Source organism: Herpailurus yagouaroundi, unplaced genomic scaffold, assembly GCF_014898765.1.
Source record: "Herpailurus yagouaroundi ecotype Mexico unplaced genomic scaffold, PumYag 210, whole genome shotgun sequence".
NCBI classification, from domain to species: domain Eukaryota; kingdom Metazoa; phylum Chordata; class Mammalia; order Carnivora; family Felidae; genus Herpailurus; species Herpailurus yagouaroundi.
The window spans coordinates 207,055-220,839 of NW_024412441.1; the positions used below are offsets into that span (position 1 = coordinate 207,055).

Sequence of the window (13,785 nt, forward strand, 5' to 3'; positions counted from 1 at the left end):
CTGAATTTACACAGTAGGTAAAATTTCAAATCTCTATTAGCAGTCTCAAAGTCCCTATCATAAAGTGGTAGTAATACTCAGAGTTACTAGAAAATGTGATGTTCTTTATGTGGGTTTTTTTGTTTTGTTTACTTTGAGAGAGAGAGCATGCACATGCTAGCTAGCATGGGAGGGGCAGACAGGTAGAGGGACAAAGAGAATCCCAAGCCAGCCCTGCACTGTCAGGGTGGAGCCTGACACCTGAGATCGGAGTTGGACGTTTAACTGACTAAACCACCAGGGGGCCCCTAACAACTCCAAACTTTTGTAATAAATTAGTGTTTACTTCTTCTGTCTTATTTAACATAATTAAGGCATTGAAACTTTGTTCTCACCATTTATTTCTAGGACTTTGAGGAGTATCCTGAACACAGAACAAACTTCTTCTTGCTACTTCAGGCTGTCAATTCTCATTGTTTCCCAGCATTTCTGGCTATACCACCTGCACAATTTAAACTTGTTTTGGACTCCATTATTTGGGCTTTCAAACACACTATGAGGAATGTTGCAGATACAGGTAAATACATAGAAATTAGGTCCTTTTATTCATTTGCCCTACCAATACATAACCTATAGACTCTTACAGGTAGGGCTGTATTTGTAGCTAGGTAGCTAGCACTTGTTATCAGGGATTTGTTTGAGTGCATCAGTTGTATATATAGGTTTAAGAAAGTCCTAAAAGCAGTTTAATTATCTCTTCCATAGTGAGTCCATAGGCAGGATTGAACTATGGGAAAATGGGCATAAAATTCAAAGTAGAGGAACCTCTCTTATCCACGGTTTGTTTCCTTTTCCCTCATATGCTTTGCCTCTGTTCCACTAAGGGTCAAAATAAGGATAAACCACGACATCTTTAGTAGGAAATTTGCATCTCCTGCTAGAGATGTCGTGGTTTATCCTACTTATTTTTATTCTAGAGAGAGGGTGCAAATTGAGGAGAGGGAAAGAAAGCTGTCATCCTGAACAGGCTCCGTGCTCAGTGTGGAGCCCAACACTGTGCTCCATCCCACAATTCTTGGATTATGACTTGAGCTGAAAATCAAGAGTCGAATGTTCAACTGATTAAGCCACCTGGGTGCCCCTATTTTGTTTTTAAACAGTAATTGGTTTCTGTAATAGATGTGTACTTGGTAATGCTGTTTTTAGAGTTGATAGGGAGAGAATTGACTTTTTTGGTGTTCTATACATTTCAGGCTTACAGATACTTTTTACACTCTTACAAAATGTTGCACAAGAAGAAGCTGCAGCTCAGAGTTTCTATCAAACGTATTTTTGTGATATTCTTCAGCATATCTTTTCTGTTGTGACAGACACCTCACATACTGCTGGTAAGCACATAAAGCCATGAAAATGTTAAGGGTTTCCATTGCTATTACATGACGGAGTTCATAATGTTCTTTTTATCAACAGGCTTGACAATGCATGCATCAATACTTGCATATATGTTTAATTTGGTTGAAGAAGGAAAAATAAGTACGCCGTTAAATCCTGGAAATCCGGTTAACAACCAAATGTTCATTCAGGAATATGTGGCAAATCTCCTTAAATCTGCATTCCCTCATCTACAAGAGTAAGTATGCTTTTTTTTTTTTAATTTATTTTTATGTTTTTATTAATTTTTGAGACAGCACGAGGAGGGGAGGGGCAGAGAGAGAGGGAGACACAGAATCCAAAGCAGGCTCCAGGCTCTGAGCTGTCAGCACAGAGCCCGACACGAGGCTCGAACTCACGGACTGCGAGATCATGACCCGAGCCGAAGTCGGCCACTTAACCGACTGAGCCACCCAGGCGCCCCTAAATATGCTTTTAAAAAAAATTTTTTTTTAACGTTTATTTATTTTTGAGACAGAGAGAGAGCATGAACGGGGGAGGGGCAGAGAGAGAGGGAGACACAGAATCGGAAGCAGGCTCCAGGCTCCGAGCCATCAGCCCAGAGCCCGACGTGGGGCTCAAACTCACAGACCACAAGATTGTGACCTGAGCTGAAGTCGGACGCTTAACCGACTTAGCCACCCAGGCGCCCCTAAATATGCTTTTTAATACGCATACATTTTTCATTTTAAAAATAGTGATTATTTAATTGTTGTGTTTTGATTTGCAGTGCTCAAGTAAAGCTCTTTGTGACAGGGCTTTTCAGCTTAAATCAGGATATTCCTGCTTTCAAGGAACATCTTAGGGATTTCCTAGTACAAATAAAGGTACGTATTTTCTTTGCACTTGGCAGAAGTATTAAGACTGAATATGATTAGTTGTTGCTTTGTGGAATTAACCACTTTTTTGTGAAGCAAAATGGACTTTTTGAATAATATTCAGGTTTACCTAGTTTGAGACTGATTCAGTGAATAACTATAAAACATAGTTGACAAGAGAATGGGTTTAAAATATTTTTGGAAATGTGTTACTAACATAATTCATTTTAGATGATATAAAGGTCTGTTGCAATATTGTGAATATATCCTACAGATGATTTTTAAATTGTGGAAAATGGGGGAAGAAATATATTGGCAGTCCCTTTGGGGATTTATACCCATTTGGTTAGTTAGGAGTCCATTTTAGGGAATTCTGACAAATTAGGTAATTTTTTTTTTTAATTATTCATTTATTTTGAGAGAAAGAGGGAGGCGGGGAGGGAGAATACCAGGCAGGCTTTACACTGTCTGCACAGAACCTGACACGGGGCTTAAACTCACCGCAAACTGTGAGATCATGACTTGAGCCAAAATAAGAGTTAGATGCTTAACCAAGACTGAGCCACCCAGGTGCCCCATGAAACAGGTTTTTAAATCTTTGTTTATGAAGCATATTCTATATATGATATCAGACATGCCTCTTCTTATATAACCTTTTTTTAATCCCCAGAACTGCCACCCTTGGCTTTAATTTAGCTACACAGAATTGTATAAATATACCATAAATTAAACCCAGCCAGTGGGGGCACCTGGGTGGTTCAGTCGGTTAAGCCTCTAATTCATTGATTTCAGCTCAGATCATGATCTCACAGTTCGTGGGATCAAGCCCCGTGTCAGGCTCTATGTTGACAGTGCAGAGCTTGCTTGGGATTCTCTCCCTCTTTCTGTACCCTTCTCCTGCTCTTATGTGTACCATGCACACGCATTCTCTCCCCCCACCCCCAAAATAAATGAAAAAAAAAAAAAAAAAAGAAATTCAACCAATGGAAGGATAAATTCTATTCTTGTGTAAGCAAAAGAAGGTGCTTGTCTATGCTTTTTTTTTTTCCAAAGCAGGTCTTTTTCCAAAATTGAAGTTTGGTTTTTTTGACAGCTCAACTATCTTGTTTTCACAGGAGTTTGCAGGTGAAGATACATCTGATCTGTTTTTGGAAGAAAGAGAAACAGCCCTTCGACAGGCTCAGGAAGAGAAACATAAACTTCAAATGTCTGTCCCTGGCATCCTTAATCCACATGAAATTCCAGAAGAAATGTGTGATTAAAATCCGAAGTGATGCTGGGTTTTTTGGGGTTTTTTTGTTTTTGTTTTTGTTTTTTTGGGTTTTTTTTTTTTTGTTTTGTTTTTGTTTTTTGGTTTTTTTTTTTTTCCCTCTCTGCAACACTTGTTAGCAGAAGAAAACAACAGCATCTGGATATTTGTCGACCAAAATGATGCCAATTTGTAAATTAAAATGTCACCTAGTGGCCCTTTTTCTTATGTGTTTTTTGTATAAGAAATTTTCTGTGAAATATCCTTCCATTGTTTAAGCTTTTGTTTTGGTCATCTTTATTTAGTTTGCATGAAGTTAAAAATTAAGGCATTTTTAAAAATTTTACTTCATGCCCATGTTGTGGCTGGGATGGGGGGAGGAGGTAAATTCAATTTGAACATATACTTGTAAATTCTAATGCAAAATTACACAATTTTCCTGTAAACAGTACCAATTTTTAATTAGGGAGCATTTTCTTTCTAGCCTGTATTTCAGCCTAGAAGAAAAGATAATGAGTAAAACAAATTGCGTTGTTAAAAGGATTATAGTGCTGCATTGTCTGAAGTTAGCACCTCTTGGACTGAATCGTTTGTCTAGACTACATGTATTACAAGTCTGTATGGCAAGTTTGCAGCAAGATCATGTGCATATCATCCCATTGTAAAGCGACTTCAAAAAATATGGGAACACAGTTAGTTATTTTTACACAGTTCTTTTTGTTTTTGTGTGTGTGTGCTGTCGCTTGTCGACAACAGCTTTTTGTTTTCCTCAATGAGGAGTGTTGCTCATTTGTGAGCCTTCATTAACTCGAAGTGAAATGGTTAAAAATATTTATCCTGTTAGAATAGGCTGCATCTTTTTAACAACTCATTAAAAAACAAACAAAACAAAACTCTGGCTTTTGAGATGACTTATACTAATTTACATTGTTTACCAAGCTGTAGTGCTTTAAGAACACTACTTAAAAAGCAAAATAAACTTGGTTTACATTTATTCTCTCCCTTTATTGGCTCAAGATTATTCCTGTATTAATGAAAGTGGTTTTATTACGTGTTTTACATTTTAGGTAACATTATTAAGTGAAGTTTGACACTTGTTGGTTTACAAATATTATCTCTAGGGTTTCTGGAGTTAAGGGGTAACAGAGAATGAGAACCCAAGTGTAAGAAGCTTGCGGATAGCCTTAATTGTATTCTTGTAAAATCTAACACTTCCGAAAGTTGCCATGTATCCCTTTAAGAAAGGGAAGAAAGAGGACAATGTGTAGATGTCCTGTAAAACATGAAAGGGCAACAACTAGGGGAATAGAAACCGAAAAGTGGCTTGGGTGAACCTGTTTCCAGAGGATTGAATCTAACCATCTATAAACTTAAACCAAAAGGTAAACGTTTGAAGTGCCTCATGTTCATGCAGAGTCAGCAATATTGTGTAATTGCTGTACTCTTAATTTTTATAGGCTTTGGCAAATCTATCATTTCAATGGAATACAATCCTGCATAAAACTTTTTTCCAGGGCAGTAAATGGTAAGAGTTTAAATATATTAAAAGAACATTGGAAAACTTTTATTAGACTTTAGCTTTGTTAAAATCTTTGCTTAGTTCTCATTGGTGTTTGCTTAAAAACACCTTTTAAGAGGTTTTCTTTGATCACACAAGAGTTTAAGTTCAGATTTTTCTTTTCTTTTTTTTTTTTTTTCAACACATTTATTTTTGAGACAGAGAGCGACAGAGCATGAACGGGGGAGGGGAAGAGAGAGAGGGAGACACAGAATCTGAAACAGGCTCCAGACTCTGAGCAGTCAGCACAGAGCCCGACACGGGGCTTGAACTCACGGACCGTGAGATCGTGACCTGAGCCGAAGTCGGCCGCTTAACCGACTGAGCCACCCAGGCGCCCCTAAGTTCAGATTGTTTATGCTGTATTTGAATGTGCTGTAAAACATATCGTTTCTGAATAGCTGTTACCATTTCTGCCTGTGATCATACAGAATTTTCTTACCTTCCAGCACATCCACTGTGTACCCCTGGGGGGGGGGCGGGGGCCCGGGGGCGGGGGGTGGGGGGTAGATGTTGCAAGGAAACAGGCCTTGGCAGTAGTCCGCTTTGAATTAGAAATGATTGGCAACTTGACTCTTTAATGTTTTTTTGGGTTTTTTTTGGAGAGAGAGAGAACTTCCCTCCCATTTTTTTGGATTGAGAATAACTTACCTCCCATTTCCTCTTCTGACTTCTGTTACTGTCCTGTATTTTAATAAACCCTGCATATTATTTTGAACTCCATGAGATATTAAATGTATACCTTAATAAGGGTAATTAGTTACAGAACCATAGCCTAGAAGAAGTATTTCTTCAATGTTTATATAAAGTAAATACATTCAATGAGAATCCATAAATTGAAGTAGAAGCCTCAAACTTGTTTTCTTTACACAAAGATTTCATCAGAGGTATGCTCTTTCCCATAGTTGAGTCCCTTGCATGAAGCTTGTGTTAGCTATTGAACAAAGAATTGACCAAAACTAGAGAAAACTAGTGATAACAAATTTAGACTGGACATTTCTTTTCCTTGCTTGATTTTATTTTGATCATATTTGGATTACCCTCAAGGTATTATACAGCAAAGCACACTGATACTGGCCATTTTAGTATTTGGCATGGCGCTATTTAAGTATTCATTTTTTTTGAGAGAGAGCATGGGGGCAGGCATAGACACTGGGGGAGAGAATCCTAAGCAGGCTCTGTGCTGCCAGCAAAGAGCCCAATGCTGGGCTCAAACTCATGAGCCATGAGATCATGATCTGAGCCAAAATCAAGAGTTGGACGTTTAACGTACTGACACATTATCTTTCATAGTCAGTGGCACTGAATCGTGGTCTAGGCACTCATTAGATGGACAATCTTGGGTAACTCGTGAACTTTCAAAAATGGGAACCCAGAGCCAAGTCCCTGGATGGTTCGGAGGATTTATATAGAAACTTGCCGATATGCCTGATGCCATAGCTAACTGTAGGGTGCATTTTTTCACATTTTAGTTGCTCTGAAATTGGAGTACATCTGGGCTTTTTGTGTTTTGTTTTTTTTTTTAAGTGTTTATTTTGAAAGCACAAGCAAGGGAGGGACTGGGGAGATAGAATTCCAAGCAGGCTCTCCTGTCGGCACAGGGCCTGATGTGAGGCTCAATCTCAAACCATTGAGATCATGACCCAAGCTGTATTCAAGAGTCGGGACTCTAAACTGAGCCACTCAGGTACCCCAAATTAGGGTATATCTTAACAGCCCATGCCCTCTTAATTTCTGGTATCCCAACAATACCACTTTCTCCACATGTGAACTTAGTCATCGGCTTTTGTGTGTATTAGTTTAATTGCTAAGTGTCTTCAGAAGGAGGTCCAACATCAAAATGTTAACTTGTATGAACAAAAAGGCACACAGAAGCAGCAGGGCATAAACGTTATTAAGGAAGGATATCTTACTGTTCAAAGGGTAACCACAATTCTGTATTTTTGTGCAAAGTGGCAACCAAATTTTTCTCGAGGCCTGGGCAAGGGAGCTGTCCATATCTGTAATGCAAGGAATTGTCTACCAAATACCAAGCAATGCATTTTTATTCATGAAAAGTGTGAACAGATGGATGAAATTTCAAAAAGAGGCTGCTGTAGCCAATTTATGCATTTTGCAGGACTATCAGATACACGGAGTTGGCAGTGTTTTCTCATTCTTGGTACGTGTTGCAGCTGATGTCCTCTTTGAGTTGTAATAAAGAAGTGAGTAAATCACATGTGAGTTCAGTCTTCACAGGCATTCCTTATCTCACTTGGAGTCTAATTATTTTGGTAGGCTTACATAGGATGCAGACATTTCATGTTTGATGCCAGCACAGATAGGCAAGCATGGGTTTGAAAAACAGATTATTAAAATACCAAGAGGAACTAAATGGTCGATTTGGTAGTGTGTGTTCAGTTTTCCTCCAAAAAAGTTAACAGCAGAATTCATTCTGTAAAGATGTGAAGGTAAATCTTTATGGAAAAGAGGTTCATAAAAGAATCCGTCACAGGCTGCTGTGAAACATACAATTCCGGGTCTCAGGTTGTGAGTTCAAGCCCCACATTGGGCTTAAATAAAGGGGCATCTGGGTGGCTTAGTCGGTTCAATGTCTGACTGTTGATTTTGGCTCAGGTTGTGATCTGATCGTGAGTTAAGCTCCATGCTGAGTGTGGAGTCTACTTCAAATTCTCTGCCCCTCCATCACTCGCGAACACACATGCTCTCTTTATCTCAAACTAATAAACTGTAAAATAAAAATACATAAAGCATGTTTACCTACTACTTGTTAGTACTTTTTTGTTCAAGATTTTAGTTTTAAGTAATCTCTGCACCCAACATGGAGTTTTAATTTAACCCTGACATCAAGAGTTGCATGTTCCACCAACTGAGCCAGCCAGGTGCCCCTATAAATAGTACTTTGGATAAGTGCTATTCTGATACAGTTTCCCTTACCATCTTTTGGGTTTTTTTGTTTGGCAGTTCACATTTTTAAAGATTTACTTATTTTTGAGAGAATGTGAGCCGGGGAGGGGCAGAGAGAGGAAGACAATCCAAAAGTAGGCTCCAAGCTCTGAGCTGTTAGCATAGAGCCCAAAACAGGGCTTGAACTCACAAAACCGTGAGATCCTGACCTGAGCTGAAGTTGGACATTGAGCCCCCCAGGTGGCCCTCCCTTATCTTTTGTGCTTTCCATCTTTATGAGACATGCTGGGTAGATTCAAAAAATTAACAGTAATTCCATAATCTCTAGTCCATGTTCAGGTTTCCCCAAGAGTTCCTAAGAATGTCTTTCATGGCCTGTGTTCTTCCAAATGGGAGTTCAATTTAGGTTTATGTTTTTTGCATTTATAGTTAATGAGTTTTTAACTTTAGTGGTATTTTTTTACTTAAAATTTGTATTTGGTTATTTTTTCATTATTTTTTAAAAGTGTCTTATTTGTCACATGTATTACAGCATAGCTTGCATTTTATATCCTCCACAACTCAGACTGATAAAAACCTTCTGCCCTACCTCTCCACTGGTAACCTTTAAAATTTCATTGTGGGGGCCCTAGGGAAAAAACAGTGGCTAGCAAAGTGTTAGTATAGTAGTCCCCCTTTATCTGGGTTTCACGTTCTGTGGTTTCAGTTTCCAGAGATCAACTGCGGTCCGGAAGCACGTGATCCTCCTGACCAGTCCTCAGAAGGTCAGTAGTAGCCTAACGCTAAGTCATAATGCCTGCATCATTCACTTCCCTTTATTTTCACATCTCACATTATCACAAGAAGGGTGAGTACAGAACAATAAGATAATCTGAGAGAGACCACATTTACTAATTTTTTTTAAGGAATAAGTTTATATTATAATTGTTCAATTTTATTCTCAATCTCTTACTGTGCCTAAGTTTTAAATTGAACTTTATCATAGGTATGTATGTATAGGGAAAAATCTAGGGTTTGATACTATCTGTGATTTCAAGCATCTCCTGGGCATCTTGGGACATATTCCCCTCAGATAAGGTGGCACTGTTGTATATTTAAGAGAGATATATTACAACATATTGTTATATATATTTTTTAACTTAATATTTTTTTTGAGAGAGAGAGTGTGCAAGTTGGGGGAGAGGGGCAGAGGGAGAGAGAGAGAGAATCTTAAGAAGGTTCCCTGCTCAGCTTGGAGGCCCACATGGGGCTTGAACCCATAACCCTAGGATCATGACCTGAGCCAAAACAAGAGTGTTGGATGCTCAACCTTAAGGGACTGAGCCATCCAGGGGTTCCTAAGAGAACGTTCTTATAAATAAACATTTTAATGTGGTTCCCCCCTCCATGTAACAAAAATAATAACAATGACAATGTTTATTTTCCACTTGTGTCAGTGAAGTCCAGAGTTAAATAATATAGACCTTGTGAAGCTAAGCTTTATGATATCACTATGATATCACAGAATTCTGGCAATTTAGGAATTTTTTCTATACCCAACATCAAATATGGCTGCAGGAATTTCAACTACTGCATTTGCATTCTAGACAGGGAAAAAGAAACTTCCCCTTTTAAGACTTCAAGTCTCAGAAACTCCCAGAACAGTTCCAAGTACATCTCCATACGCCACCCAACAAGAGAAGCTCAGAAATACAATCTTAAACTTGGATGCATTGCTGTTTTGAATAAAATCGGCACTCTATTTAAGAGGAGGGGATTGGGTGTCTGGGTGGCTCAGTCAGTTAAGTGTCTGACTCTTGGGTTTTCGGCTCAGGTCATGACCTCACGGTTTGTGATTTCCAGCCCCATGTTGGGCACTGCATTGCCAATGTGGAGCCTGCTTGGGATTCTCTGTGTCTCCCTCTCTCTGCCCCTCTCTCAAAATAAAAACACTTTTAAAAATAAATAAATACAATTAAGAGGAGGTGGGAGAGTGAATTGAAGAAACTAACATCCTCTACCACAAGTTCAAAAAGTATTAAGTGAAAATAAAGGAAAAAAGGCAGTTGACTCCATTTGAAAGGCAAAATCTTCCCTAAGCATTCAGGTACTGATAATGCCAAAGAAATTGCTCCTGTGGCAGTGACAGCTGCCTTTGTCATTCACTGACCATGATTTGAAAAAAGCCCCATCTCTACAGGGTGGCAGACAAAACCATGTATTTACTTCTGGTCTTCGTTACTAATTGCTGTGTCCGTTTTCAAGATAAGTAAAAAGAGTATTAAAACTAATATCCTGACTTTACAAATGAAAACTTCAAAAGCTTCCTAAAGGAAAGGAGAACTTACAGAGTTTGGAGGGGAAAGGGTCCTAAGAGTTGGGGAAGTTTATTTGGGAAGTCTTTTATTTCCATTGCAAAAAAAGACCTTTTGGAAAAATGGATTTTGAAAATTCCAAAATCCTTTCCGTGGTGCACTCGTAACTGACCTAATGCCCAAACAGTACCACTGCTCTCTCTACTCTGTTTGGATACCCAAGAAAATTGTGTCTTTTACCCAGAGTTTGCCAACTAAACTAGGCTTTTCTCTTCTGACATGGAAGCCACTTGATCCACTTACAAAACTTTCTTTAGGGCACCTCGCTGGCTTGACTGTCAGAGCATGCAACTCTTGATCTCAGGGTTGCGAGTTTGAGCCCCACGTTGAGTGTAGAGATTACTTAAAAAAAAAAAAAAAAAAAAAACGAAAAGAAAAGAAAAAGAAAATCTTCCTTTGTCCTCTCACCCTGGGAGGATTTCTTTGGAGCCTATTATGGGTCAACGTGCACTTAAATTATTAAGTCTCTCTTCTTAGCCTATTGAACAAGACTAGAGTTTTATGCAAGCTAGGATATACTATATTTTGTACTACAGGAGGAGTACATAAGAGATCCAGCTTGAACATTAATTCTCTGAACTTGGTACCTTAACAAGTCTCTGACCCAGAATGTCCTTTTCCCTGGGTCTTGAGTCTCATACACTGCTGAGATCAGATCTTCAAAATGAGATCAGCCTTATTCAATATGTCCAATCAGTTAAGAGCAAACTATTCTTTTTTTTCTTTAAGTTTATTTATTTTGAGAAAGAAAGAGTATGAGCAGGGGAAGAGCAGAGAGAGGGAGAGAGAATCCTAAGCAGGCTCCATGCTCAGCGCAGAGCCCGATGTAGGGCTCAGTCTCACGAACCTCAAGATCATGACCTGAGCCAAGGTCAAGATTCAGACGTTTAACCAACTGAGACATCAATGGGGACATCTTTAAAAAATAATAACATCATGGGGTGCCCGGGGGGCACAGTCAGTTAAGCGTTGGTCTCTTGGTTTCGGCTCAGCTAATGATCTTGCATTTTTGTGAGTTCAAGCCCTGAATGGGGCTCTACGCTGGCAGCATGGAGTCTCCTTGGGATTTTTCCTCTCTTCCCATCTCTCACTCTGCCCCTCCCCCACTTGTGCTATCTCTGTCTCTTTAAAAATAAATAAACACATTTAAAAAAATAATATCATGATACTATTCAACAATTTAAAAGAAACCTGCTGATACATGCAACAAAAGGGATACATCTCAAAAACAATATGTAGGCGGAGTAAACCAGACATTAAGGAGTATATATGTACAGGAGCACCTGGGTGGCTCAGGTTCAGCCTCTGACTCTTGGTTTCGGCTCAGATCATGATCTCACGGTTCATGAGTTCTAGTTCTACATCAGTAGAACTGACTGTGCAGAGCCTTGGAATTCTCTCTCTCCCTCGGTCTCTGCCCCTCGCCTGCTTGCTCTCTCTCTCAAAATAAATAAACTTAAAAAAGGAATTACATATGTACAATTGCATTACTATGGTATTCATGAACAGACAAAACTAATGTAAGATAATAGAAAGTGATTATATGGGTGTTGTACAACTTTCATTTTTTTTTATTTTAAATTTTTTTTTCAACATTTTTTATTTATTTTTGGGACAGAGAGAGACAGAGCATGAACGGGGGAGGGGCAGAGAGAGAGGGAGACACAGAATTGGAAACAGGCTCCAGGCTCCGAGCCATCAGCCCAGAGCCTGACGCGGGGCTCGAACTCACGGACCGCGAGATCGTGACCTGGCTGAAGTCGGCCGCTTAACCGACTGTGCCACCCAGGCGCCCCTACAACTTTCAAATTAATCAAAATGATACCTGATCTGTGCATTTTATTTACATTAATTGTACCTTAATTGAAAACTGCAATAAAAGTTAAAATATAAAGCATGTTTCTATGCATGCAGTCTACTTGTACAATAAACCATTAGGAATAATGACCTCAAAGAGGTTAATCAATATATTGATAAAAACAACAAAAAAGGTGTGTATTTACCTATGTTTGTATATATTTAAATGTTTATTTTTGAAAGCGAGAATGCATGCAAGTGAGCGCACCCATGCACGCATGTGAGCAGGGGAGGGGGCGGAGAGGAAGAGGGAGACAGAGGATCCAAAGAGGACACTACGCTGCCAGCAGGAACCCAATGTGGGGCTCAAACTCATGAATAGTGAGATCATGACCTGGGCTGAAGTAAGTAGTTTAACCGACTGAGCCACCTATAGGCACCCCTGTTAATATATGTCTAAATGTATATATTTAGAGTACGTACAAATTGACTTTTTAATTGGATAGTTAAGATAAGTGAAATTGGACACTCATAGATATAAAATATTTTTTTAACAAAGACTTCCAAAAAATAGAATGTACATATAGTGTATCATTACAGTCTAGATTATAGGAAAACTTACAGAAAAACATATTTCAAGATGGTAAAATTCCATCATTATGGATGAGACTTCAGGGGCGCCTGGGTGGCTCAGTCGGTTAAGCATCCAACTTTGGCTCAAGTCATGATCTTGCAGTTGTGAGCTCACGCCTGGTGTCAGGCTCTGTGCTCACAGCTCAGAGCCTGGAACCTGCTTCGATTTTTCTGCGTCTCCCTCTCTCTCTGCCCCTCTCACACTCTGTCTCTCTCTCTCAAAAATAATGAAACGTTAAAAGAAAAAATTTTAATGAAACAAAAAAAGTTAAAGCATTGTAATTATTTACCTTAAAAAATGGAGAAACTATATAAAATTATTTATTGAAGTTCAAAGCAAAGCTTTAAGATAATTTAAGGTTATTATTGATCTTATGAAAATACTAGAAACATCTAAAATAATATTGAATTTTGCTGTTGCTGTAGTAAAAATGAGTTCATTGAGAAACTTTACATAAAATTCTGATTGAATTTTACACAAAACAGGCCAGTGTTAGACAATCTGGATTTTCAGCCAAAAGTTTAGAAGACTTTTTAGATATTTTAATTCGGCACTAATTCACTGTATTCACCTATCTCTGGATGATGTAATGAAAGATGTAAATCAAATAAATCACTTTTTTTTTTAACTTTATTGATTCATTTTGAGAGAGTGCACGTGTGAGTGGGGTAGGGGCAGAGAGAGGAAGAGAGATCATGACCTGAGCCAAGATCAAGAGTTGGACACTTAACCAACTAAGCCAGCCAGGAGCCCCTAAAATAAATCACTTTAAATAGTGTTGAATGTTTGATTTTATACCATATATAAAATAATCAAGGAGAATTAAATTATATGGTTGAAAAGCAGGGAATTGTGGTGCCTGGCTGGCTCAGTCAGTGGAACTTGAGATCCTTGATCTCGGAGTTGTGAGTTCGAGCCCCTCATTGGATGTAGAGATTGCTTAAAAATAAAATTAAGGGGCATCTGGGTGGCTTAGTCGGTTAAGCATCTGACTCTTGGTTTCAGCTCAGGTTATGATCTCGTGGTTTGTGAGCTCAAGCCCTGCATCAGGCTCTGTG

General features: G+C 38.8%; 1 protein-coding gene across 2 annotated transcripts in view; it reads left to right on the forward strand.

Moving 5' to 3' along the window:
* The window catches only part of XPO1 (exportin 1), a 44,584-nt gene extending 40,104 nt beyond the window's left edge, over positions 1-4,480 (forward strand). For both annotated transcript variants that reach the window (XM_040453634.1, XM_040453635.1), the window contains exons 21-25: positions 388-556; positions 1,233-1,367; positions 1,450-1,609; positions 2,141-2,237; positions 3,344-4,480. In XM_040453634.1, coding sequence (XP_040309568.1) covers positions 388-556; positions 1,233-1,367; positions 1,450-1,609; positions 2,141-2,237; positions 3,344-3,490 — 708 coding nt within the window. In that variant the 3' untranslated portion in view covers positions 3,491-4,480. The remainder of the gene's footprint in view (positions 1-387; positions 557-1,232; positions 1,368-1,449; positions 1,610-2,140; positions 2,238-3,343) is intronic.
* The last annotated feature ends 9,305 nt before the right edge of the window (positions 4,481-13,785 follow it).